Here is a 25,428-nt window from a genome sequence, read left to right as displayed (position 1 = left end):
CATCCATCCAGGATGCCTTGTCCTAGGTGCTGGGGATACAGTGACAAATAAGATCTCCTCCCAGAGATCTATGGGGATGGGGAGCACTGATAGGAAGGGTGAGACAGGCAATACACATGCCTATTATAGAGTGTGTCAAACACCATAAAGGGGTATCAGTTTTCAAAATTTAAAGCAAACATCAAAGTGGGACACCCACCAAAGGCCACAGTTCACCTTCACAGGCTCATTTCCCAGGATTCACTATTCAAGCTCTTCCTAAACATGGCTCAGGCCCATCCAGCCTGCAGTTTTTGCTCTCTCTCACTGTTCCTTTCCTGGGAGTGTCCACCTCCCATGCTTCAAGGCCCACTTCTGGTGCAGCCTTCCAGTTCCCCTCTTTTAGACAGAGGCAGCTTCTGCACCTGGAACTACCATAGCACTTTGATTCTGTGCTTTGGAATTTCTTACTCAGGCTCAAACAATAGTGAAGCAATTCTAGATCTTTTTTCTCCATCTATAGCTCCTGTTTTTAAAAATATTTATTTATTTATTTTTTGGCTGCACAGGCTTTCTCTAGTTGCAGTGAGCGGGGGCTACTCTTCATTGCGGTGCGCGGGCTTCTCATTGCGGTGGCTTCTCTTTGTGGCAGAGAATGGGCTCTAGGCTCGCGGGCTTCAGTAGTTGTGGCACGCGGGCTCAGTAGCTGTGGCTCGTGGGCTCTAGGCTCACGGGCTTCAGTAGTTGTGGCATGTGGGCTCAGTAGGTGTGGCTCGCCAGCTCCAGAGTGCAAGCTCAGTAGTTGTGGTGCATGGGCTTAGTTGCTCTGCGGCACGTGGGATCTTCCCGGACCAGGGCTTGAACCCGTGTCCCCTGCATTGGCAGGCGGATTCTTAACCACTGCACCACTAGGGAACTCTTATAGCTCCTGTTAATTCAATTTTTCATTCTCCCCTCCTTGAATACTACAGGTGCAGTAACCGTTTGCTCAATGAAAGTTTGGCAGCCCAGTTCTCAAGAGGAGGGGCTTGGTGAGTCCAGAAACTATGACAGAGTGGTTAACCATCTGGACACTGGAGTTCCAATCCTGCTTCTAATTGTGTGATCATGGGGAAGTTACTTAACCTCTCTGAGCCTCAGTTTCCCCATCCTGACAGTCAGGATAATTGGTGTTGTGAGAATCAATGCGTTAACATAGTCAAAGTCCTCAGAGCTGTGCCTGGTACTCCATAAGCATGTAAGAAATGTTAGCTATTATTATTACAGCTGTCATTAGGAGCCAGGGGTGTGAGATTGTAAACAGCTCCTCACACCTAAGCAAAGCTTGTGCAGATACACACAGTGACTCAACACACAGCCACATTTGGAGATGGGGCTGAGTGGGTAACTGTAACCCCATTTTAGAGATGAGCAGAGGCTCAGAGAAGGCAGGGGCATTCATTCATTTAACAAATATTTATGGGCAATTTCCACATGTCAGGCACTGCCTCTCTTCCCACATGAAGATTACTGAATCCTCAGAGGAGGGGATGAAGGTACTGTGTTTTAAACAGGTACCCCTAGGTGATTCTCAGCGCAGGCAAGTCTTGGAAAATGCTTGGATTCTAGGATACTAGGACAAGCATCTTGCCACATTCCAAATTTGGAACTGAGTTTTATAGGAAATACCATTTTCTGGTGGTAGATTTGCATATCAGGTAACAGCACAGACCCTGGAGCCTGATTAATTGGGTACAAATCTTAGTTTGCTTTACCCTTAGCAAGCGTAGGGTAAAATGGGGCTAATAATATTACCTACTCCAAAGTTGTTGTGAGAATTAAATTAATTATTTATGTGAAGTGTTGACACATAGTAGCTATTATAAAGTATAAGCTATTATTATTACTGTGCCCAGTGTAGACAAGCATCAGAGAGAAGGTGGGGGTGGTGGATTTAATGCTTCTTACCCCAGGATTGGCTCTGCCTACAGTGTTGGCAGTGTCTGTCTCTTCAAGGAGACTCACCACCTGCTCCCTTCCGCTGGAAGAGCTTTCCTGAGCCAGGGAATTTCCTCCCATAGCAGCTGATAGCAGATCCCAGCATTCTGATGCCACGCGCTCTGCCTGCAGCAGGATGGCAAGAATTAGATCCCATGTTGGGGCCAAGGCTGGACTGTGAAGACAGGTGGGTTTAGGGGTTGGATGTGTCCATTTAGGAGGGCTGAAACCCAGAGCGGGGAGTACAGGTCCTGGGGAAGCTTCTCTCCTTACACTGGGTCAACTTCTGTTGAGAGTGGTGCTGAGCTCGCCCAGGCCACAGGATGTGGTATGTGGATGGATGTGTTGCAGACAGGGGAAGGGTGGGTGCCCAGGGAGGAGGCAGAATGCCAGGGCATCTGCCAGCCCTCCAGGACACTCATTTTGGCCTACTGCCCTCCAGCAGGGAGCAGGCAAGCATGTTTTATTTTGGCATTAACTGGGCAGGCTGTGGGAAAATAAGCAACAGGCTTCCTAAGCTGAGCAGGGCCTGCTCCCTCCACAGGTCAGCTCACAGCGGTTACAGAGCTGCCACCTCCCCATCCTGTTGTCCCTCCCCGACAACTCCAACTCCCTCCCCTGGTCTCTGCCTGACCCCCATCCCCCAGCTCAGCCTGGAGGGTCTTCTCCATGGAAGAGGCTCACAGATGGGTAGCGTCCCATGCCTTCCAGGCTGGGAAGCCCCAGTGCTACAGATGAGGAAATGAAGGCTGAGGGAGGGCAGGGACTTCTTGGGTCCTCACGGTGAGTCAGGACAAAACCAGGACTGTAGCTGTGCTTAACCTCCTCCCACGGGAATTCCTCTTTTTGTGTTTTATTATTATTTTTTTAAATTTGCAAACAAAACCAGAACAAAATGAAGGGAAGCGAAGGAAAACACATGTATGCACAGAGGAAACTCACATTTGTAGGCAGTATGATTGCAGGCATTTTATATAAACATTCCCATTTAATTCCCATCACAACCCTGCAAAGAATAATTATTCCCCTTTTATAGACAAGGGAACTTGGTTTAAAAGAGGTTTCAGGACTTGGTCAAGAACCCAAAGCTTGGCAGAGGAGGAGGTGGACATCTAACCCAGGTGTGCCTGACCCCAAATCCCTGTGATGTCACCCCTCCACCCAAACCTGACTGTTTTACCCATCGGTCCTAGCTTCACAGAACTGTAATCACAGTGCAGCTCCCAGTGGGAAGCCTCGGTCAGCATCCCATGTGGCAGTCATTCAGCCTTCCTTAATGTATCCCAGGATGAGTAGTCACTTGCTTACATAGCTCCCCAGCCTTTTGGAGATCGCGTACCCGTTATTTCATTTAAACTGCACCCACCCCCCTAGGAGGAACACAGGCCAGAATTTGCAATGTGCCAAAGGTCACACTCGGCAAGTGCCTGGCAAAGATAGGACTAGAACCGTGGTTTCCTGCCTCCTAATGTCAACATCATGTGACTCTTAGCTCCTACTGTAGCCCTGGGACTGTCCCCTGACCCTCCATCCAAGCTGTAACACTCCCTGACAGGGGCACCAGCTGACCACGTAATTCCCTGCCCCAGTGCCTGCCTCTAGGGAACTCACCTCTGGCCGTAGATCCCTGCTACCCGACTCTCCTGGGCTGCCCTGCATGACCTGGACTCACTGTTATAGCTTTGGTCCGTGTGTTGAGATTGGCAGTTGCTGGAGTACAGAGCCTGGGTCTCACCCTAAAGACCTGCTTACAACTGAGACCAGAATAAGGGGCTTGTTGACACTGGATGGAATCCAAGGTCTAGTTCTGCCACAAAGTCACTTTGTGGCCTAGGGAGAGCCTCTGCCCTCTTCCTGTGGCCACAAATCTTGAAGCCTCACTCCAGTGGGCTGTGATTCTCTGTCTGGAGAGCTGACTAGTGGAGGAGACAGGCACATTCCTACAACAGGCTGACCAGAGGCCTGTGTTGAGAGATCACCTCAGGCAGGAGCAAAGGCCAGTTATGTGTGTGGGGGATGGAGGTGGAGGGTGAAAGATGACTAGGTATAAGGGAAGTGAATTGGGGTGGGGTTCACAGGCTGCATGGTCTGCAGCATCATCCCCAGGTCGGGGTGGTGGGGCTTAGGCAGGGGACAGCTGGCATCTGGATGGGCTGACAGGTATTCCTGAGCAGCCCGTGACAATGTGAGTGGGGGATAATGACAGAGCAGGAAAGGGAGTAGAGGGGGCTTTGAATCCCAGCTGCAGGAAGGGTAAGGGGTGCCTTGGTGCAGAATGGGCAGATGGGATGGTGGCCATCTTCTCTGGAGAAAGCCTTGGATGGAGTGCCAACCTGTCGCACGTGTCCATTCTGGACCAGGGTAGGGTGGGGTGCTGTTCACATTCTAGCCATGCTCAAGTGCTGCTGCATACTTTGCCTCCCTGAGGTTTCTCCCGGGAGCCCTGTGGAATTTTGGAATAGCTCGTCTTCCAGTGCCCGCTCTTATATCTGCTCCAGGCCAACTTTCAGTCCTGGCTCTGACTTAAACTTAGAATCACATTACTTCCAGGAGACTTCACAGCAGCAAGCCTGCTGGAGGGAGAGCATAGCTTCAGAGCCAGAGGCAGCCAGGGGCCAGGCCTGGCTCTCCTGGCCCAGCTGTGTGACCTTGGGTAGGTCATTTCACTTCTGGGCCTCAGTTTGTGAAATCTGTGACATGGGTCATATGTATCATTAGGGGTTGTTGTGAGGGTGTAGAAACAGTGTAAATAACACGCCTAGTTCAACGCTTGAAATGTGGAAGAGGTGAAATAAATGGTAGCTGTTATCAATTCCTTCCCAGGGTGAGAATCCCATCTGTGGCCTCCTTGATGGAAGGGAGCCAGCACCTGCTTGCACAGACCCAGGGATGGGGGAGCTCACCCCCTCCAGGGGCAACTCTGCCTGGAAAACCTCCTTCCTTAGATGCAGCTGAGATCTGTTTCAGTTCGGTCTCTGGGGCCACAATGCATGCTGCTCTGTGGCCACAGGAAAGCTTTGTGGCATTTCCCCCAAAGAATCTCAAGAGATCTTACTGGTAACACAGTGCTTGCCTGCATTGAAGGAGCAAGGTTCTGGAAGTCCCCAGCCTGGTTCAAAGGGTACATTTTAGTCAGGCTTACATGTCACAGAAATCTCCTTCCCCATCCCTGTGGAGTTTGGAACATACAGATTGTATCCTCCTGAGTTTCCTTTTTTCCTGGGTGAACTCTCCCAATTCCTTTGAACATTCCTCATAGAGGCGAACAGGAGAACTAGGTTCTGGTCCCAAATCCATCACTTCAGGGCAAGTCACTTATCTTCACTGAGCCTCTGGTTCCCCATTTGTAAAATGAAGAAAACAATACTCTCTCATAGGATTACAGTGAAGATTAGCTTGGAAAAGTAATATAAAAGTTTGGGGTTTGGAAAAGGCACTTGGTAAATATTAAACACATTTTAAAAGAAACCACATTTTTAAAAAATTTATTTATTTGGTTGCACTGGGTCGTCTTCCTTTTTTTGGCTGCATCGGGTCTCAGCTGTGGCACGCGGGATCGTTGTTGAGGCATGCGAGATCTGTCCTTGGAGTGCGGGCTCTTCGTTGTGGCATGCGGGCTTCTCTCTAGCTGCAGCGTGCGGGTTTTCTCTCTCTAGTTGTGGCGCATGGGATCTGTTGTTTGCGGCATGCGGGCTCTCTCTTTGAGGCACTCGAGCTCAGTAGTTGTGGCGAACTGGCTTGGTTGCCCTGTGGCAATGTGGGATCTCAGTTCCCTGACCAGGGATCGAACCCGCGTCCCCTGCATTGGATGGTGGATTCTTTACCACTGGACCACCAGGTAAGTCCCGGCACTGGGTCTTAGTTGCGGCTCCAGGGCTCCTTAGCTGCGGCACGTGGGCTTCTCAGTTGTGGCATGCAAACTCTTAGTTGCGGCATGCATGTGGGATTTAGTTCCCTGACCGGGGATCGAACCCAGGCCTTCTGAAATGGGAGCATGGAGTCTTATCCACTGCCAGGGAAGTCCCAGAAACCACATTTTTTGAGAAAGCAGTTAACAGGTAAGCCCATTTGGTGTCACCCATTAGCTTTCTTTTTTTTTAATAAATTTTATTTTATTTTATTTATTTATTATTTTTGGCTGCATTGGGTCTTTGTTGCTGCGTGCGGGCTTTCTCTAGTTGCGGTGAGCGGGAGCTACTCTTCGTTGTGGTACATGGGCTTCTCATTGCAGTGGCTTCTCTTGTTGCGGAGCATGGGCTCTAGGCACGTGGGCTTCAGTAGTTGTGGCTCACAGACTCTAGAGCGCAGGCTCAGTAGTTGTGGCACATGGGCTTAGTTGCTCCGCGGCATGTGGGATCTTCCCGGCCAGTGATCGAACCCATGTCCCCTGCATTGGCAGGCGGATTCTTAACCACTGCGCCACCAGGGAAGTCCCGCCCATTAGCTTTATATAACACCTGTAAAGGAAATCATTCCAGAAAGTCAATGCCATTCCTGTTTTCAGAATAATGGCAAATTAGGTGGAGGGTACCCTCCTAAATCCATAAAATAAAGCCCCAGGGTTTGACTTCAGCTGTGAAGAGCCTACTAAGTTCCAGGCTCATTCACTTACCTTACTCTGCAATTGGGGACCAAGGCCCAGAGAAGGCCCAGCAGACCAGTGATAGAGGCTGGATCCCAAGTCTCCCAACATCCAGCACCTTTATACCCCCAGTGCTCACTTCCAGTAAAGGGAGGTGAAGGGAGGATAATTTCTGGGCCAGACTAGCTGCACCCAGGACTAGGATTCAGCAAATCTTTGTTAAGCACCTTTTGTGTGCAGGACGCATCTGGGCAAGCACTGTTACCCCTTCCTGCCACTAGCCTGGTGTCATTCATGGAATGGTTAGTCTGGAACTCAGCCATGGTGAAGGCCCAGGCTGATTCTTTCTTGCTTATCCTTGTGTCCCCAGTGTCTGGCCCAAGGCTTGGCACAAAGCAGGACCTTAGCAAATATTTTTTGAATAAAGGATGAATCAGAAAGCATTTATTGAGCACTATGTGCCAGGCCACATGGTAGGAGAAATTCTATTTAATACAACAAGACTGTGAGGCTGGTATTAGATCCCCATTTTTACAAGTGAGGTAATAAAGGTTGAAAGAGGTGAACTGACTAGGTCAACACCTCACAGTGAATTGGTGGTGGAACTGAGACTGGAGCCCAGCCTGGCTACCTCCAGCTGCCAGCCCCACAGCTGTCAGGGAGCTGGGCCTCCAGCCACCTGTTCCCTTGCCCCAGGCCTTCCCTGATAGTAATTGAGGACTCTGATAAAGGGTGCACTTTTGAATGGCTTCAAGGAAATGGCTTCAGGAATAGCAAGCCTGGTCTCCTAATTCCTATACAGATTAATCTGACTCAAGCATAGCTCTGATTCTACCACCTTCCTATACAAGAATCTAGGCTAACAATGTAAACAACCTAGGTTGTTCCATCTTCCCAGTTTCTGGCCAAGTGGCATTGGGCAACTTATTTGGGTCTCTCCAAGCTTCACTCACCTTCCTCTTTTGCCTGACCATACTTCTGAGAATAGGTGTTTGAGACCCCAACTTCTGATAAAACTTCGTTGATCTAATTCACCCTTCACACAGCTCACACAGTCCTATGGCTCTGGAAGTGGTATTTTCATTCTTCTAAGGACCTCAAGGGAGGCTGATATCCCTACCCCCAGATGGTCTGGATAGACGAGGAAGTTGGGGTGGGGAGAGCCGCCCAGAACATCCTCACTGGGAGATGAGGAAGCCAGAGCTCATCCAGCCAGCCAAGGGCAGGCAGAGTGGACTGGCACCAAGAGGTCCTGACTCCCATTCAAGAGCTTTCCTCTATTGCCCCTGCTGCCTCCTTTATTTTTCCTCATGATTGTCATCGGCACCTGTTTCTCTATAACCCAGAGAACACTTAGTTACCCATATATTCTAGTCCTGCTGTGTAACCTTCATGAGGTCTCCACTCCTCTGCCTCCCATTTGTGAAATGGGGATCCTGGCCTTAACAACCTCATGGTCCTCTAGCACGCAGTCCACACTCTTTGACGTGGACGCCCTGTAGCAGGGAACCGATTTTTTCTTTGTAGGGCAACTAGACGCCCTCCCCCAAGCCAGGCACCCTCGGCCGCTGCGAAAGGACTTGTCCACGCTCGCTCCTTGGTGCCTAGACCGGCCAGGCTATCATCCGCCCGAGGGGAGAGGGGTGTTGGAGGACCGAGAAGCAAAAAACGGGACTCTCCTCCTGCCACAGACATGCTGTCCCCCCCATTATCTCACACACACACACACACACACACAGACACACACACACAGACACACACACACACACACTCCGGCAGGAGGCGGGGGCGCCTTATGCGCGTGCGTCGGCGCAAAGCCCTCTCCCGCCCACGTGCGCGCCCCCAACCGGGGACGCGCGCCGCGGCTGGCGGGAAAGCGCGCGGGAAGCCCCCAGCTGGCTCCCACTGTGGGGGAGGGACAACAGGAGGCGTTTGGAACGTGCCATTCTCGGAGAGAACGGGGGGAATTTTCGTGCTGCGGTAGCATTTTTACCCCCTCATTCGCCGACCGATCCGTTAGCTCCTCCTGTCCACCGCCGCGATACGGAGCTCCGCGCAGCGGCCACGCTCCCTCCCTGCAGCCAGAGCCGGCCCCTCGAACCCAGCTCTGGCCTAAACTATTCCCTCCGCCGCCGGAGCGGGGCGCTGCGCCACGCGTTGGGGCCGGAAATTCCCGCGGCCTGAGTGGAGGAACCCAAGCGGAGAGTGCGGCGCCGCCTTCCACCTCCCCCGGCCGGGCGGGGGTGTTGGGCCCAGCGAGGGCCAGGCTGCCTGAGTGGGGGCGGGGGGGGCCGCGTCTGAGGAGCCGCGGAATCGGCGGCGGGTGGATAGCCGCGGCGGGCAGGGAACCGGACGACGGGGGTGCTCCTCGAGAGCCGCTCGGCGAGGTGGGAGAGCCTGCGCCCCCGCACCCGGGCCCCCGCCCCCTCGCGGTCTCCGCCTCCTTGCCTCACACACCCCCAGGGCCGCCTGAGCCCAGGCCTTCTCGGCGCTTCTCCTCCTTCTCTTCATACCCTCGGACCCGGGTTGTCCTGCCATCCGCCGGCCTTGCTCCCTCCGGGGCGAGTCCTCGTTCTCAGGCTCTCCTTACACACACAAGCACACGCCCGCTCTCTGGGCGGCCTTCTCCTCTTGGCCCTCCTCCTCCCCTCCTCACTTACGCCGCCGTCGGAGGAAGATTGATGTCCCTTCAGCATCATGCAGCCGCCGCCGAGGAAGGTGAGAATGCAGCTGGGGGTCTTTGAGGTTTTGGGGGGGATGCGTACAAGGAACGCGGCTGGGGCGACCACTGCGCCCCCTCCCCCTTTGCGCAAGGGGCCGTGACCGCCGTCGTCTCGGGCTTGTCACTGAGTTGCCGCCGGCTCCTGGCGGGGGGCGCGCGTGTTTGGTGCCTTCGCGTCGGAGGGGCGGCCAGGGCTCGTCTCCTCCACCGCGCGGTAGACCCCCCCATCCCCAGACATTTCATAAGAGTTTCGGGTGTGCGCGCGTGTGTGTGTGTGTGTGTGTGTGTGTGTGAGAGAGAGAGAGAGAGAGAGAGAGCGAGCGAGCGCGCATGGCAGTGCTGCTCTCTGCAAAGTGCTTTCTCGGGGCTGCACCGAGGGGAGGCGGGGGAGCCCCTGCAGCTTGCAGAGCCTTTTGCTTGTGTGATTGTTTAGTCTGCACCAGGTTTGAGCCCTCCGCCCGCTTGTCGCCACCCTCCCCCATTGGCAAATTTACAGGGAATTTGTTTCCAGCCTAGCCTTAATGTTTGGCCCGCTTTTCCCACGGGGCGACCGAAGAGAAGTCGCAATAGTCACCCCCACCCCAAGGGAAAACGAGAAATTAAGCATTGAACGGTCCTTTCTCTTCCCCATTCCTGCCCCACCCCTCCGACTAGGGGGCGAGGAAGGTGGTGGTTCTGTCCCCAGGAGAGCGAGAACCGGGCCGTGCCTGGCTTGTGAGCCGTGATCTGGGCTTTGGGTGGGAGTGACGGAGTGACGGGTGCTCCGGGCTTGTCAGCAGCTTCCCCGCTTCGCCCTTCCAGAACTGTTTCAGTGTCCTCCGAGTTTTCCCAGGGACTGAGGCTGTGTCCTTGTCTTTTCAGTCCTGCAGATGGTTACTGAGTGTCTCCTCTGGGTGGAGGAGGCTGTTCTATCCTCCCCTTGTGGGCAAACATTTGCTGAATGAATGCCTAACTCATTCGTGTCTGCGCCCTCTTTTTTCTTTTTCTTAACCCGGGTTCTCCGGTTAAGTGAGTCTTTTTCTTTCACACACGTACACTTAACCTTCCGGTAGCCCTGCTTCGGCGATGGGGGTTCCAGGCCCACTGTAACCTGGATCCCGGCCTGGCGGGCGAGGTGCTGGCCGGTTTGCGTATACTGTTCTAGCTGTTTGAAGTGGAAACGCCACGGGGACCGGCTTGCTGTGGTGGCTTAAAAGCACTGCATATGCTGGAAGGTCACTTTTGCTTTCTCCTTTGTGAGAAAGAGATTGTGATTTGATGTGCTGTCCAGCAAGTCGAGGGCATCATCCTGAGTGTGTGCTTCTCGTAGCCATTATGGAATAATTTATATAGTTGATTCATGCATATAATTTCATGACTGTGTAAGTTTCGGTCATGAGATATTAGGCATTCTTATGCCCACTTCTCCCATCTACACTCTGCTCACCTCTCCTGATGCTTTAATGTCTTTGTATCCTTTTTGGAAGAAATAGAAGACAGACTCTTCTAAAGATCTGGATATGTATTGAGCTTGGACATGAAATGAAATGACTGGCAGTTTATTTTGCACCTCTTTAATCTGTAATTTTTATACTCGTGTACTTTCATTTAGCCTCTGCTTCAGGTTGTTTTAGCTAGTTTTTTCATTAATTATCTGCAGTAAACAAAATTATGTGGCTAATAATGGGTTTATGGTCCTCAGGGGAGAGGCAAGTAAGAGTTATATATTCTGACAAGTATTTCGTAATTTCCTTAAGTAATTTTTTTGTTGTTAAAGTTGCAGTAAGGCCTCACAAATATATGGTATATTTTAGGTGAAAGTTACACAAGAACTGAAAAACATTCAAGTTGAGCAGATGACAAAACTTCAAGCCAAACATCAAGCAGAATGTGATTTGCTTGAAGATATGAGGTAAGGTTATAGTAAATAGTTTGAGAACTTCTGTATCTCTATTTCAAACAACCTTTGCGTTACCAAGCCCCAGGAACTGATGATGGAATTTCCTTTTGGATTTCCTGCTTTAAGGCTGTTAGAGCTTTGACTCAGCTAGAAATTATAACTGGAATTAACACAATACAAACTTTTTTTCCTTTAGTGGAGAAACCTATAACCTACACATACTATTATGAAAAAACAAGGTTCTTACAAGTTTATCAGTCAGATTATAATCACTGAAATAGAAATTCTTATTTAAATAATTTTTCTGCTAAATTGACCTTTCTACATTTATTGACCTACGATTTCACGTGGAATTTTAAACTGACGCATGGTTAATGGTTAATATCTGGGGGTGAGCCAGTCAATCTCAGATGATTATTACAACATGATAAATATAACTTTGTCTTTGAACATTAAATTTAGTGGGAAATGTGTTTATCATATTTTATCATTAAAGTTACTTGTATCCCTATTCAAGATAGCTTTGAATTTAAAAGATAAGACATCTTGCCAGCCTTGTGAAAGTCAATGTCTTTCTTTATAGAGGTAATCATGACTCATTTTATTGAAAGAAACACCACTGTTTTAACAATCCTGTAATACAAACTGACAGTTCAACAAACATTTTTGTAAAGGAAAATGATTTGCATGTTGAAACAGAGTTGCTGCAATTATTTTCCTTTATTAATACATTTATTAAATTGGAATTGGGTCTCTAAGCCTCATCAGTTACTTATTTTTTCCTGTGGTGCACAACCTCATGTTGGTTTCATGAAAAATATTAACTATATGTTATTATAATAAAATTATATGTGTTTGGATAGCTGAATTGTTTGTAGCCCAAAGATTTTTACTTAGAGTTCCTTTCCCCCCCATATTTAATTTAGATACTAAATTAAATTAATATTTCTACTATTTACGTATCTTTTCAGGGTTTCTAACTAAGGCATATTAATTTAGACTCATCCAAACTTGGATATACCAAGATCATTGTTTTCTGACTGAAAACTACTCTTATTTTTTTTTTTAACTTTTTATTTTATATTGGCGTATAGGTGATTAACAATGTTGTGTTAGTTTCAGGTGAAAACTACTCTATTTTAATTCTGTATTTGTTTCTTTGTTTTTCTTGTGGACACAGGGAAATTTTTAGACTTAAATAATTCCTGTGCAAGACACCTGAAACTTTTCATATGGTTACGAATTAAGCTTTTTAAATTTATTTATTTTAAATTTTATTTATTTATTTTTAAAATTAATTAATTAATTAATTTATGGCTGTGTTGGGTCTTCGTTTCTGTGCGAGGGCTTTCTCTAGTTGTGGCAAGTGGGGTCCACTCTTCATCGCGGTGCGCGGACCTCACTATCGCGGCCTCTCATTGTGGAGCGCAGGCTCCAGACGCGCAGGCTCAGTAATTGTGGCTCACGGGCCCAGTTGCTCCGTGGCATGTGGGATCTTCCCAGACCAGGGCTCGAACCTGTGTCCCCTGCATTGGCAGGCAGATTCTCAACCACTGCGCCACTAAGGAAGCCCACGAATTAAGCTTTTAACATCTATTCAGTGAACGAAGGTATTTTATATTTTAGTAGTTTAGGAAAGCAAAATTCGTTTGTAAGTAAAGATCCTCTGTGGGGTATGGATAGCCAGTAGTCATTAAGTCCTTTTGATTATATTCAAAAGACCGCTTGTTTGAATATTCTCTGTTTCCCCTGTTGCTTGTACCTTGACTTATGGTCAGCTATATGGACACATCACTGCTAAGTTGATGTAGATTGTTGCTCCTGTTGCTACTGTTTAGTTGTTTGTATTATTTCTGACTTCATCACATTTCACTAGCATTGTTGCGGTAATATCCTAATTATTACTGTAGTGTTCTCATATCTTCCACCTCCAATCTCTCCTTTTAAATCTGTTTTCCACTTTGTTACCAGTTAACTTTCTAATAATTGTTTATTTATTTTCTTTTTTAAAAAAATTTATTATTATTATTTTTGGCTGCGTTGGGTCTTCATTGCTGTGCATGGGCTTTCTCTAGTTGTGGTGAGCAGGGGCTACTCTTTGCGGTGCGCGGGCTTCTCTTGTTGTGGAGCACGGGCTCTAGGCACGTGGGCTTCAGTAGTTGTGGCGTGTGGGCTCAGTAGTTGTGGCTCATGGGCTCTAGAGCGCAGGCTCAGTAGTTGTGGTGCATGGGCTTAGTTGCTCCATGGCATGTGGGATCTTCCTTAAACGTGCTTAAACGTGTCCCCTGCACTGGCAGGCAGATTCTTTTTTTTTTTTTTTTAACATCTTTATTAGAGTATAATTGCTTTACAATGGTGTGCCAGTTTCTGCTTTATAACAAAGTGAATCAGTTATACATATACATATGTCCCCACATCTCTTCCCTCTTGTATCTCTCTCCCTCCCACCCGGCAGGCAGATTCTTAACCACCGCACCACCAGGGAAGTCCCTCTAATAACATTGTTTATTATGTATCAGGTTCTCTGTGGTCTTCTGGATAAAGACCAAACACTTTGTCATAGCATGTGTGGCCCTTTGCAACCTAGGTACAAGCTACAAGCTTCATTTCCTGGCTTAGTTATTACCATTTCATGCCCATGCATATCCTTTCTCCTTATTACCCCTGCCCTGGCCACTTAGGACTTCTGGTTATCTAATTGTGTTATCCACATTCATGTCTTTGTGCCCTCCTAATTTTCACCTGCAAATTCTGGTTACCACTAAGTTTGCAAGTTTGATCTTCTCTGTGATCTCAAAGAATTTTGATTTTGTACATGCTTCTGTCTTCCCCCCTCATGTGAATTCCTTGAAGTCAGAGGCTAAGTCTTATTCATTTTTGTATATTTGTACCCTTTGTAAACAGCTGGCAGAATTGTTAAATGAATGTAACTGGTTATATTTAAAGGCAGCTTATCTGTGTCTGAGTGAGTTTTTTTTTTTTTTTTTTTTTGCGGTACGCGGACCTTCGCTGTTGTGTGTTGTGGCCTCTCCCGTTGCGGAGCACAGGCTCTGGACGCGCAGCCTCAGCGGCCCTGGCTCACGGGCCCAGCCGCTACGCGGCACGTGGGATCTTCCCGGACCGGGGCACAAACCCGTGTCCCCTGCATCGGCAGGCGGACTCTCAACCACTGCGCCACCAGGGAAGCCCCAGTGTGTTTTTCTTTGTATTAAATAAATGGGATGAATCCCTTCATTCCTATATAGCTGTGAGCAGAATACTGTATTACCTCCTAAAACATGAGTTTAGGTTTCTGATTTGCTGTTTTTCCCCCCAATGGTAATACTGAATTGGAAATTGAAAATTTTCTACTCTCAATACTTATAACTTTAATTGCTTGAGGAGGAAGTGGTCTGGCTTTGTTGATTTGTCTTAGCAAGTGGAATGACCTTTTAAAAAATTCATTAGAAATCTCTGAACTTAGATTTTTATATGTATTATGTTGTAAAGGATCTTGCCTGCTTTTCCTTTTTTGAGGCTCTCACCACCTTCCTCCCCAAAATCCCACAAATAGCTCTCCTTCTCACTAATGTTATGCTCAATTTAAATTAGTATGAATTCACCCCCCAAAGTGCAAATACCTTTTATTCTTGACATAAAGAAGTAAGTAAGCAGAGAGAAATTTTCTGACTTTAAAAAAAGTTAAAAAAAAAAAAAAAGGCCACAACACATTAAGCTGTAAATAAGAAAATTTTATTCTGGGTTATGGCTAGTTCCTACTCCCCTCCCCCCTTCTCATCTTCTGGAATTTTGAAAGGAGATCAGTTATGATATAGTTTTTTTCCTTTGCTCTCTTCCCTTTCTTCAGTTCATCTGAGTTCCAGGGGTGCATGTAGAAGCTGGTGTGTTGGAGTAAAGTATGAGAAGGAAAGATAACTCATTTGTTGTTAATCAGGGACATTTCCATGCTTTGGGGAGATTTTTATACTGAAGTGTTTCCTGTTGACTTTTGCTGTCAGCAGTAGACTAGCACACTTTACTTACTTTTTAGTTTATTATTTTTTATTCTCTCTTTGCTTTCTAGGGCCACTTATAAATAAGTTTCTAAATACTAGAGCCTGTGTGTTGTTTATTAATATAATGTATTTCTTGTTTATTCTTATGATGTGCTAACTCGAGTCAGTAAAGAAAGTTCTTTGCAGGGATGCAGAATATAAAGAATTACCTTCTTAGCAGACATTTTTAGGTCATTATATAATATTGAAAAGTCATAGAATTTTAGAGTCAGGTGGATACTGTGATGTTTGCTGATTTTATGGATGAAAATGGAAACCGAGACAGTTGATAGGAAGTGAATCATATTGAGGTGGACTCTTCAGTTATTTCTCCTAATTTCTAGACTAGTGTACTTTCCCAAGCTTCTAAACAAGGAACTCATCATGGCTCCCATTTTTGGAAACATTTTGCATATCAAAAAGTACGTTTTTTGTTTTATTTTTCACTTTTCATATACTGAGCTGTCAGTCAGCTTTGAGTCAGTATTTTAAAACTAGTAACATGAGTCCAGCCAAAGGCAAAGATACTTAAACTTTACCTCAGAGTAGGTTGAGGGTATGTGTGGTTTCTCACAGATATTCTGAAAAATTTAACCTGGCTCAAGAAGCACTTGTCCTTTCCTTGCAGACATCTGGAGGTCTGGTGACCTCAAGTGAGGAATTGCTATGCTATACGTTGCCTTCTCTAAACTGTAGGTTCATGGGAGTCACTGGGGATTGGATTCTGAAGTCTGTTGATGGAAGCTCTGAGACTTTTTTTCGTTGTCTCAGACACCTTTATGTCTGAAAGGGAAACTTAGAGGTAATCTGGTCTAGAAGATTTTTTTAAAAACAGGTTTATTGGGCTTCCCTGGTGGCGCAGTGGTTGCGCGTCCGCCTGCCGATGCGGGGGGGCCGGATTCGCGCCCCGGTCTGGGAGGATCCCACGTGCCGCGGAGCGGCTGGGCCCGTGAGCCATGGCCGCTGGGCCTGCACGTCCGGAGCCTGTGCTCTGCAACGCTAGGGAGGGGCCGCGGCAGAGGGAGGCCCGCATACCACAAAAAAAAAAAAACAAAAAAAAAAAACAGGTTTATTGAGATCTAATTCACTTGCCATGCAATTAACCCATTTAAAGTTTTTTGTATATTCATAGGGTTGTATAACCATAACGATATTTTAACTTTAGAACATTTTTGTCCCTCCTACAGGAAACTACCTATTAACAGTCACTTCCCATCACCTTCTCCAGCCTTAAGCAATTATTACTTTTGCTCTCTGTAGAAGCAGAATCTTTATAAATGGAATCATACAAAATGTGGTCTTTGGTGACTGGCTTTTACTTAGCATAATGTTTTCAACTTTCATCCATGTTATAGCATCAATACTTTATTCCTTTTTTATTGCAGAATAATATTCCACTGTATGGATATACTACATTTTATTAATCTGTTCCTCAGTTGATGGACTTCTTTGCTATTATGAATCATGTTCCTTTGAGCAAATTTTTCTGTGGACTTATGTTTTCATTTATCTTAGGTATATACCTAGTAGTGGAATTGTTGGGTCATATGGTAATGATATGTTTAACTTTCTGAGGAAATTTTCAAACTGTTTTCCAAAGTGACTGTACCATTTTATATTCCTGCTAGCTATAATGTATGAAGGTTCCAGTTTCTAAACATTTTTACCAGTGTTTGTTATTGTCTGTCTTTTGATTATAGCCGTTCTAGTAGGTGTGAAGTGGTATCACATTGTGGCTTTGATTTGCATTTCCCTAATAGCTTATGAAGTTGAGCATTTTTTCATGTGCTTAACGGCTATTTGCATATCTTCTTTGGAGAAATGTCTATTCAAATCCTTTGCCCATTTTTAAATTGGGTTATTTGTCTTTTTCTTATTGAGTTGTAAAAGTTCTTTAAAGATTTATCTTATCAGCTATATGATTTGCAAATATATGCAGTATTTGCAGTATTTTTCCCACTCTGTGGAAGAATCACCTGAGGTAATTCTTATGTGCCCTAAATTTTGAGAAACACTGAAGTGGTGAAAAGAATAAGGACTTCGAAGATAGACCAGAGATTGAAACCCAGCTCTGTCACTAATGCTGGATAATCTAGGACAAGTTACTAAGGTTCTCTGAGCCTCATATTTCATGTATGTAAAACAAGGTTAATGCTTACCTTTTTGCTTTTCTGTTAAAGTTAAATGAGATAGGTGAAATGCCAAGCATGGTAGATATTCACCATTGGTAGCTATAGGATGTTGTCTTACACAAGGTAACAAAATAAGTTATTGTGTTTTATTAATTCTAAGAAGCACATTTTCTTTACATTCTTATATTTCTGAAATCCAGATACATCTTACAGTTGCTTTTGGTTGTGATGTGTTTGTCCTTGTCTCTTCGTGCATAGAACTTGCAGAGTAGTTAGCAGCAGGCTTGGAAGAAAATCCCAGAGATAATGGTTTGAATACAAATGTTGGATCACCCAGGCTTTTGTAAAATAAATTTATTTTTTATTTATTATTTTTGGCCGCATTCGGTCTTCATTGCTGTGCACAGCTTTCTCTAGTTGCGGCGAGCGGGGCTACTCTTCGTCGCGGTGCACGGGCTTCTCGTTGCAGTGGCTTCTCTTATCGCAGAGCTTGGGCTCTAGGCACGAGGGCTTCAGTAGTTGTGGCATGTGGGCTCAGTAGTTGTGGCTCGTGGGCCCTAGAGTGCAGACTCAGTAGCTGTGGCACACGGTTTAGTTGCTCTGCGGCATGTGGGATCTTCCTGGACCAGGGCTTGAACCTGTGTCCCCTGCATTGGCAGGTGGATTCTTAACCACTGTGCCACCAGGGAAGCCCCCCACCCAGGCTTTTGATGGCACAGAGGATGATACTGAGTGGAAAAACAGTGATGACTGATTCAGAAAAGTGATTCAGAAGAGTTTGAGCCTGAGTGTGACCAGTTTATGCACCAATTTATTTCATTTACCTTTTAAAAATTGTGCACAAGAGTAATACATGCTAAAAATCTAATTAATGGGGACTTCCCTGTTGGTCCAGTGGCTAAGACTCCATGCTCCCAATGCAGGGGGCCCGGGTTTGATCCCTGGTCAGGGAACTAGATCCCGCATGCCACAGCTAAAGATCTCGCATACTACAACTAAAAGATCCAGCATGTTGCAACGAAGACCTGGCGCAGCCAAATAAATAAATAAATATTTTTAAAAAATCTAACGAAGTTTAAAAGAGCTCTTTTAATAAATATAAATAAAAATTGTATCAGTAAGTGATAGGGTATTGTATCAATTTAAATGGCAGCATTTTTTCTTAGTGGAACGTAATGTGACTTGCAGTCAGTGGAGTTTTAGATATGATGAAAATTGGAAGTAGCAGGTCAGGTGCTGGACCCTGGTCTTTTTCATTCATTCAGCAATCATTGTTTCTCAATCCAGTATTCTTTCAAATTAGAACTTGATGTAAATCATGAGAGGGAGAATTTTTTAAACAGAGCCATATGGAATTAAACTAAGGAGTAATAATGAAAGTTACCCACCAGTTGGGTTAAGAACAGAAGTATTGAAGAATTTTTATGTGCACTTTTCCTTGATCTGGTCTTTTTAGCCACACCCAAGTATATACATATGAGAGATGGTGAGATGATCTGAGTTGTAGGGTAGCTGATCACAGCTACTGGAATGAGTACCAGCTTAGAGATATACAACCTGGGTACGAATCCTAGTTGTTAATCTTTATTAATTATGTGAATTTGGCCACAAGTTACCACAAGTTACTTAAACTTTTGTGAGCCTCATGTTTCTTATCTGTAAAATAATGATAATTATAATACCTTATGGGGCTATTTTGATAATTAAAGTAATGCACATAAAAGCTTTCTTGCATAGTGTGTGGAACATAGTAGGTGCTCAGCAAATGCATGTGGACTGTAATTTTGTTAAGTAATTGAGAACATCAGTTCAGAAATTATGGTCTTTGACTTACTCATCCTGTAAAGAGTTAACCTGTGAGTTAAAAAATGTAATGAACCTCAAAGATAAACTGTTCAAGTAATACCAAAGAATTTTCTTCACTAAGTTCAGCAGCCTTAGGTACCTTCCATCTTTCTGTGTATTGATAATGATTCTCCTTATGATTGCTGGATGGCATATACAGTTCCAAGCATGCTATTCTCATACAACATTAGGTGGAAAAAGAGAAAGGAAGTGCAATTTCTCCTCATGCAAAATTTCCCTCTTTACCTTCCCTCCTTTCCTTCTACTAGGGAAGACAGTTTCTACCAGAAATTATCCCAGAAGACTTTCCCTTGTATCTCATTGGCTGAGTTTGCTTCATATGCCCCTGCAGCCTAGCTGCAAAGGAGGCTGGGAATGTGATTACCTTCTTGGAGAGGTGGTCTTTGCCAGTAAGAAATAGGTATTGGTTGCAGTAATATGGCTTTTCCATGTTACTGTTTGCCCTGTTTGCCACAGGGACCCATTTCTAATTTACTCCTAGTGTTTCCCATAAAGGTGTAAAAAAATGTGTTGACTTTAGATTATGAAAGGTATAGCTAGAATTCCAGTTGTCCCAAGCAGATTGGGAATAAGAGACTCCTTAGAAACCATTTGTATCCCCTCCTTTCAACTGCTTTTAAGTTCAGTGTCTTAGGTCGGGAGTAGGTTTTTGTATTTACCATAGGTAATGGGCCAGTAGGCCAGTGGCCTCTTAGGATTCTCCTGTTAAGAATACAGGAGTGGTTAAATATCTTGCCACTTTTGGTTTTCTGATAATTTGGGGAAATCGTGGTCTAAGGGCCCTCCAGGTAGTTTCATTTTTGCTGAACTCCTTTTACTTCTCAGGTGAAAGCGTTAATAAGTAGTAAAGCGGCTAAACTGAAAGCAGGGAAGGACAAATAAGAGCTAGAATTACTCCTAGAAATTGAGGATTGGCAATTCAGTCATGAAAGTATAGAGAATGAAGCCTTTTACCTGAGGAGGCCTGTGGTGATAAGTTGATGTTTTTCTTTGTAAATTCTTCGAATGTTCATTTGAATCCCACAGATGCTGTCTGTTTTGTTGGTGTCAGTCTTCAGGAATGATCTGATGCATAAGCAGGAGTTAGTAAGTCTGGTTTGTGCTGTTGGCTCTTCAGTGACTAATTTGGGAACTAGGCACAGAAACGCAACTCTCTAGTTTGTTCCATTGCTGCAGATTTCCTGTCATGTGTTGGTCAGGACTAACTTAATAGAATCTTAGCTGATATTTTTATTTCATTTTATTGTTTCCTCACAGTATTCCTTGGTCATGCTTTAACATTCCATTTGATCTCCTTTTTGGCATTCATGTATGAGTGTCTTGTCATCCAGATGTTTTCTGTTTTGTGAACTTTGAAATAATCCCAATTCAAAAAGAAAATGTTATTTCTGGTGTTATGTAAAGTGTTACCATGTCTGTGATCCCACAGGAAACAACTGGGAATGTATATCCCTTGATTATATTTTAGTGTTATTTGTTTTCCCCCCATTGGTGGCTGGAGAAAGGGGCGAGAGGCAGAGACTTTTTATTGTATACCCTTTTTGGTAAGTTTTGAATTTGGAACTATGTGAATATTATCTACTCTTAAAACTAAAATTAAATGGTTCAGTATTGGTGAATATTTTATTGCTTGTCTGTTAAAGATAACATACTATAAGAATTTATATTAGTTGATGCTAAAATGTCATTTTTGGCTTTTAGTTAGTTTTTAGTGAAGTTATTTTCATCATTAATAGACTTTACAGTTTATTTCCAATATATACCAAGTATTAAGAATACCTGATTCACAAACTTCATAAAATGATTGGTCTCAAGCTGGTTGTTGTTCAGAGTTGGGGAAACAGGCTCTGTGTATTACTATGTTCTTTTCTTTGTGTGTGGTGGGATTGTTTTGTCTCCAAACAAGCAAACATATTGGGTGGTTAGATTGGTGTCCAGGCTCAAATTTTATTTTAGTTAACTTTATTCAAAGGTTTTATATCAAAGTCATCATTTAACATATTGTTTCTATGGTAAAATGTATTTTGCATTATTAGCCAACTTTCTCCATGGGGAATTCTTTCATCTGTTTTACTCTAGAGGTATTTTATATACTAGTTTTCTCAGCTATATTGATCTAATTGAATATTTTTGGTATTCCATTTGCTTCTCTTGCATTTTTAGCTATATCTTTCTGTTTTTCAAGTGGTTGTTTTAGGTGTTACACCATACATCTTTAATCACACATTGTATACCTTGAGTTAATACTATACCATGCCACATAAGACACTTAAAACAGTCCAGTTCTAATTACTCCATCCCAGACTTTGTGCTGCATACTTTATAAACCTCATAGTACAATGTTAGTTTTGCTTTAAACACAGTTATCTTTTAAACAGATTAAGAGAAGGAAAAAAACTTTTATATTTACCAATTTTGACTCTTCCCTTCTTGAGACCAATACATAGGTTTGAGTTTCCATCTGGTATCATTTCCGTTTCGGCTGAAGAACTTCCTTCAGCATTTCTAGTGCAATTCTGCTGGTGACAGTTCTCTTAGCTTTCACTTATCTGAAAGTGTCTTTATTTCACCCTCATTTTTGGAAGATAATTTTTGCTGGATATAGAATTCTGGATTGACAGTTGGTCACTCCATTATCCTCTGGCTTCATTGTTTCCGATTAGAAGTTAGTTATTATTTATATACTTGTCTTGTCCTCTTCTATCTAATGTGCTCCTCCCCTCCCTTTCTGATAGCTTTTTTCCTCCTTTTTATTGGTTTTCTGCAGTTTGAATGTGATGTGACTAATGTAAGTACCTTTGTAATTATTTTTCTTGGGGATTCATTTAACTTTTTGGATCCATAGGTGATGTTTTTCAACAAACCTGGGAAATTTGGGGCTATTATTTCTTCAAATATTTCTTTCTGCCCCATTCTCTCTTTCCTTTTTGGACTCCAGTTACACGTGTGTTAAACTGTTTGATAATAATCTGTTCTTCAGATTGGATAATTTTTAAAAAATTAATTAATTTATTTATGGCTGCATTGGGTCTTTGTTGCTGCGCACGGGCTTTTCTCTAGTTGCAGCGAGCGGGGTCTACTCTTTGTTGCGGTGCCTTCCCCCCGATTATGAGTCACATTTCCTGCTTATTTGAATATCTAATAATTTTTGATTATTTGGACATTGTGGATGACACATTATAGGAAGTTTCGATTGTGTCATCTTTCTTTAATGAGTGTTGAGTTTTGGGGTTTCAACTGAAAGCCTGTGTGTCCAAGATCCCACATGCCGCAGAGCGGCTGGGCCCGTGAGCCATGGCCGCTGAGCCTGTGCGTCTGGAGCCTGTGCTCCGCAAAGGGAGAGGCCACAACAGTGAGAAGCCCGCATACCGAAAAAAAAAAAAAAAAAAAAAAAAAAAAGAATGACAGTTCTCATGTTTTTCTAACATATGTATCTGGATCTGTTGGCTTTTTAGCTATATTTCTTTGCATTATTATTTTTTGTGGCTGCCCTGGTGATTACAATATACATCCTTAATTATTTACTGTCTATGTGCAGTTAATATTTTACCACTTCAGATAAATCGTAGAAGTGTTATATCCATCTAGGTCCATATCTACCCTTCTTTCCTTAATGCTAAAGTGATTATTTGTAGTATATCTACATACATTATAAACCCCACAAGACAATGTTACAATTTTTTTTTAAACTGATATATGGTTTGTAAGTAAATTAAGAGGGAAAAGGCAAAAGTTCTAAAAGTCTTTTGTATTTACCCAGATATTTACCTTTTTCAGTGCTTTCCATTCTTTTCTGGGGATTTGAGTTTATATCTTGAATCATTTCCTTTCATCCTGGAGAACTTCCTTTAGCATATCTTTTTTTTTTCCTTATAATTTTTTCAGCTTTACTGAGATATAATTGACATGTAACATTGTGTAAGTTTAAGGTGTAGATGTGTTGATTTGATACACATGTACTGTGAAATGATTACCATAGTAGCTTACTTAATACCTCCATCACATCACATAATTACCATTTCTTTTTTGTGGTGAGAACATTTAAGATCTACTCTCTTAGAAACTTTCAAGTATCCAAAATAGTACTGTTAACTATAATCACCAGGCTGTACATTAGGATCCCAGAACTTTTCCTATAATGAAAGTTTGTATACTTTGATGAACATCGCCCCATTTCCCCCATCCCCCAGCCCCTGGCAACTACCATTCTACACTCTGTTTCTGTGCGTTTGGCTTTTTTAGATTCCACATATAAGTGAGATCATACAGTATTTGTCTTTCTCTGTCTGACTTATTTCTCTTAGCATAATGCCCTCAACTTCCATCCATGTTCTTGCAAATGGCAGGATTTCCTTCTTTCTCATGGCTCAATAATATTCCATTGTATATGTGTCATTCATATATATACATATGTATATATAATTCATATGTCATTCGTGTGTGTGTGTGTATATATATATATGTGTATGTATATATATATGTGTATGTATATATATATATATATATATATATATATATATATATATATATATACACACCATGATTCTTTATCCATTAATTTGTTGACAGACACTTAGGTTGTTTCCATATCTTGGCTATTGTCAGTAATTCTGCAGTGAACATGAAGGTGCAGGCTTCTCTTCAAGATAGTGATTTTGTTTCCTTCAGATACATATCCAGAAGTAGAATTGCTGGATCATTTGGTAGTTCTACTTTTAATTTTTTGAGGAACCTCCACACTGTTTTTTTGTTTTGTTTTGTTTTATTTTGTTTTTTGTGGTACGCGGGCCTCTCATTGTTGTGGCCTCTCCCGTTGCGGAGCACAGGCTCCGGACGCACAGGCTCAGCGGCCATGGCTCACGGCCCCAGCCGCTCCGCGGAATGTGGGATCTTCCTGGACCGGGGCATGAACCCGTGTCCCCTGCATCGGCAGGCGGATTCTCAACCACTGTGCCACCAGGGAAGCCCCCTCCACACTGTTTTCCACAGTAACTATACAAATTTACATTCCCACCAACAGTCCATAAGGGTTCCCTTTTCTCCACATCCTTACCAACACTTGTTATCTCTTGTCTTTTTGATGACAGCCATTCTAACAAGTGTGATGTGATATCTCATTGTGGTTTTGATTTGAATTTCCATTTAGTGTATCTTGAAGTTCAGGTCTGCTGGTGACAGTTTTGTTTTATGTGAAAATTTCATTATTTAGTCTTCATTTTGAGGGTATAATTGCTGGGTAATGATTTCTGGCTTGACAGTTTTTTTTTTTTAAATCTAAGTGTAGTTGGATTTTACAATGGTGTGTTAGTTTCTGGTGTACAGCAAAGTGATTCAGTTACATATATGTACACACACACACATGTGTGTGTATGCTTTTCAGATTCTTTTCCATTACAGGTTATTACAGGATATTGAATATTGAATGTAGTTCCCTGTGCTATACAATAGGACCTTATTGTTTATCTATTTTATATATAGTAGTGTGTATCTGTTACACTCCTATTTTATCCCTCCCACTGCCCCCCGCTTCCCCTTTGGTAACTCTGTTTTCTATGTCTGTGAGTCTGTTTCTGTTTTGTAAATAAGTTCATTCAGGGACTTCCCTGGTGGCGCAGTGGTTGAGAATCTGCCTACCAATGCAGGGGACACGGGTTCGAGCCCTGGTCTGGGAAGATCCCACATGCTGCGGAGCAGCTGGGCCCGTGAGGCACAGCTACTGAGCCTGCGTGTCTGGAGCCTGTGCTCCACAACAGGAGAGGCCGCCATAGTGAGAGGCCCACGCACCGCGATGAAGAGTGGCCCCCGCTCGCCGCAACTAGAGAAAGCCCTTGCACAGAAACAAAAACCCAACACAGCCAAAAATAATAAATAAATTAATTAATTTTAAAAAAAGTTCATTCATATCATTTTTTAGAGTCCACATATAACTGATATCATATGATATTTGTCTTTCTCCGTCTGACTTACTTCACTTAGTATGATAATCTCCAGGTCCATCCATGTTGCTGCAAATGGCATTATTTCATACTTTTTTATGGCTGAGTAATATTCCATTGTATTTATATGCCACATCTTCTTTATCCATTCATCTACTGATGGACATTTAGGTTGTTTTCATGACTTAGCTATTGTAAATAGTGCTGCTGTGAACACTGAGGTGCATGTACCTTTTCGAATTAAGAGTGTTCTCTGGGGCTTCCCTGGTGGCGCAGTAGTTGAGAATCCGCCTGCTGATGCAGGGGACGCGGGTTCGTGCC

At 44.0% G+C, this 25,428-nt stretch overlaps 1 protein-coding gene across 1 annotated transcript in view; it reads left to right on the top strand.

The window, feature by feature from the left end:
* The first annotated feature begins 8,546 nt into the window (after nt 1-8,546).
* Nucleotides 8,547-25,428, top strand: part of FCHSD2 (FCH and double SH3 domains 2) — a 300,658-nt gene continuing 283,776 nt past the window's right edge. Inside the window, exons 1-2 of the mRNA XM_024131614.3 lie at nt 8,547-9,256; nt 11,054-11,151. Of these exons, the coding sequence (XP_023987382.1) occupies nt 9,236-9,256; nt 11,054-11,151 (119 nt within the window). The 5' untranslated portion in view covers nt 8,547-9,235. The remainder of the gene's footprint in view (nt 9,257-11,053; nt 11,152-25,428) is intronic.

The sequence above is a fragment of the Physeter macrocephalus genome, chromosome 16 (genome assembly GCF_002837175.3).
Source record: "Physeter macrocephalus isolate SW-GA chromosome 16, ASM283717v5, whole genome shotgun sequence".
In the NCBI taxonomy this organism is placed as follows: domain Eukaryota; kingdom Metazoa; phylum Chordata; class Mammalia; order Artiodactyla; family Physeteridae; genus Physeter; species Physeter macrocephalus.
The sequence above is the reverse complement of the archived record's forward strand: the minus strand, read 5'-3'. Positions and strand labels throughout refer to the sequence as shown.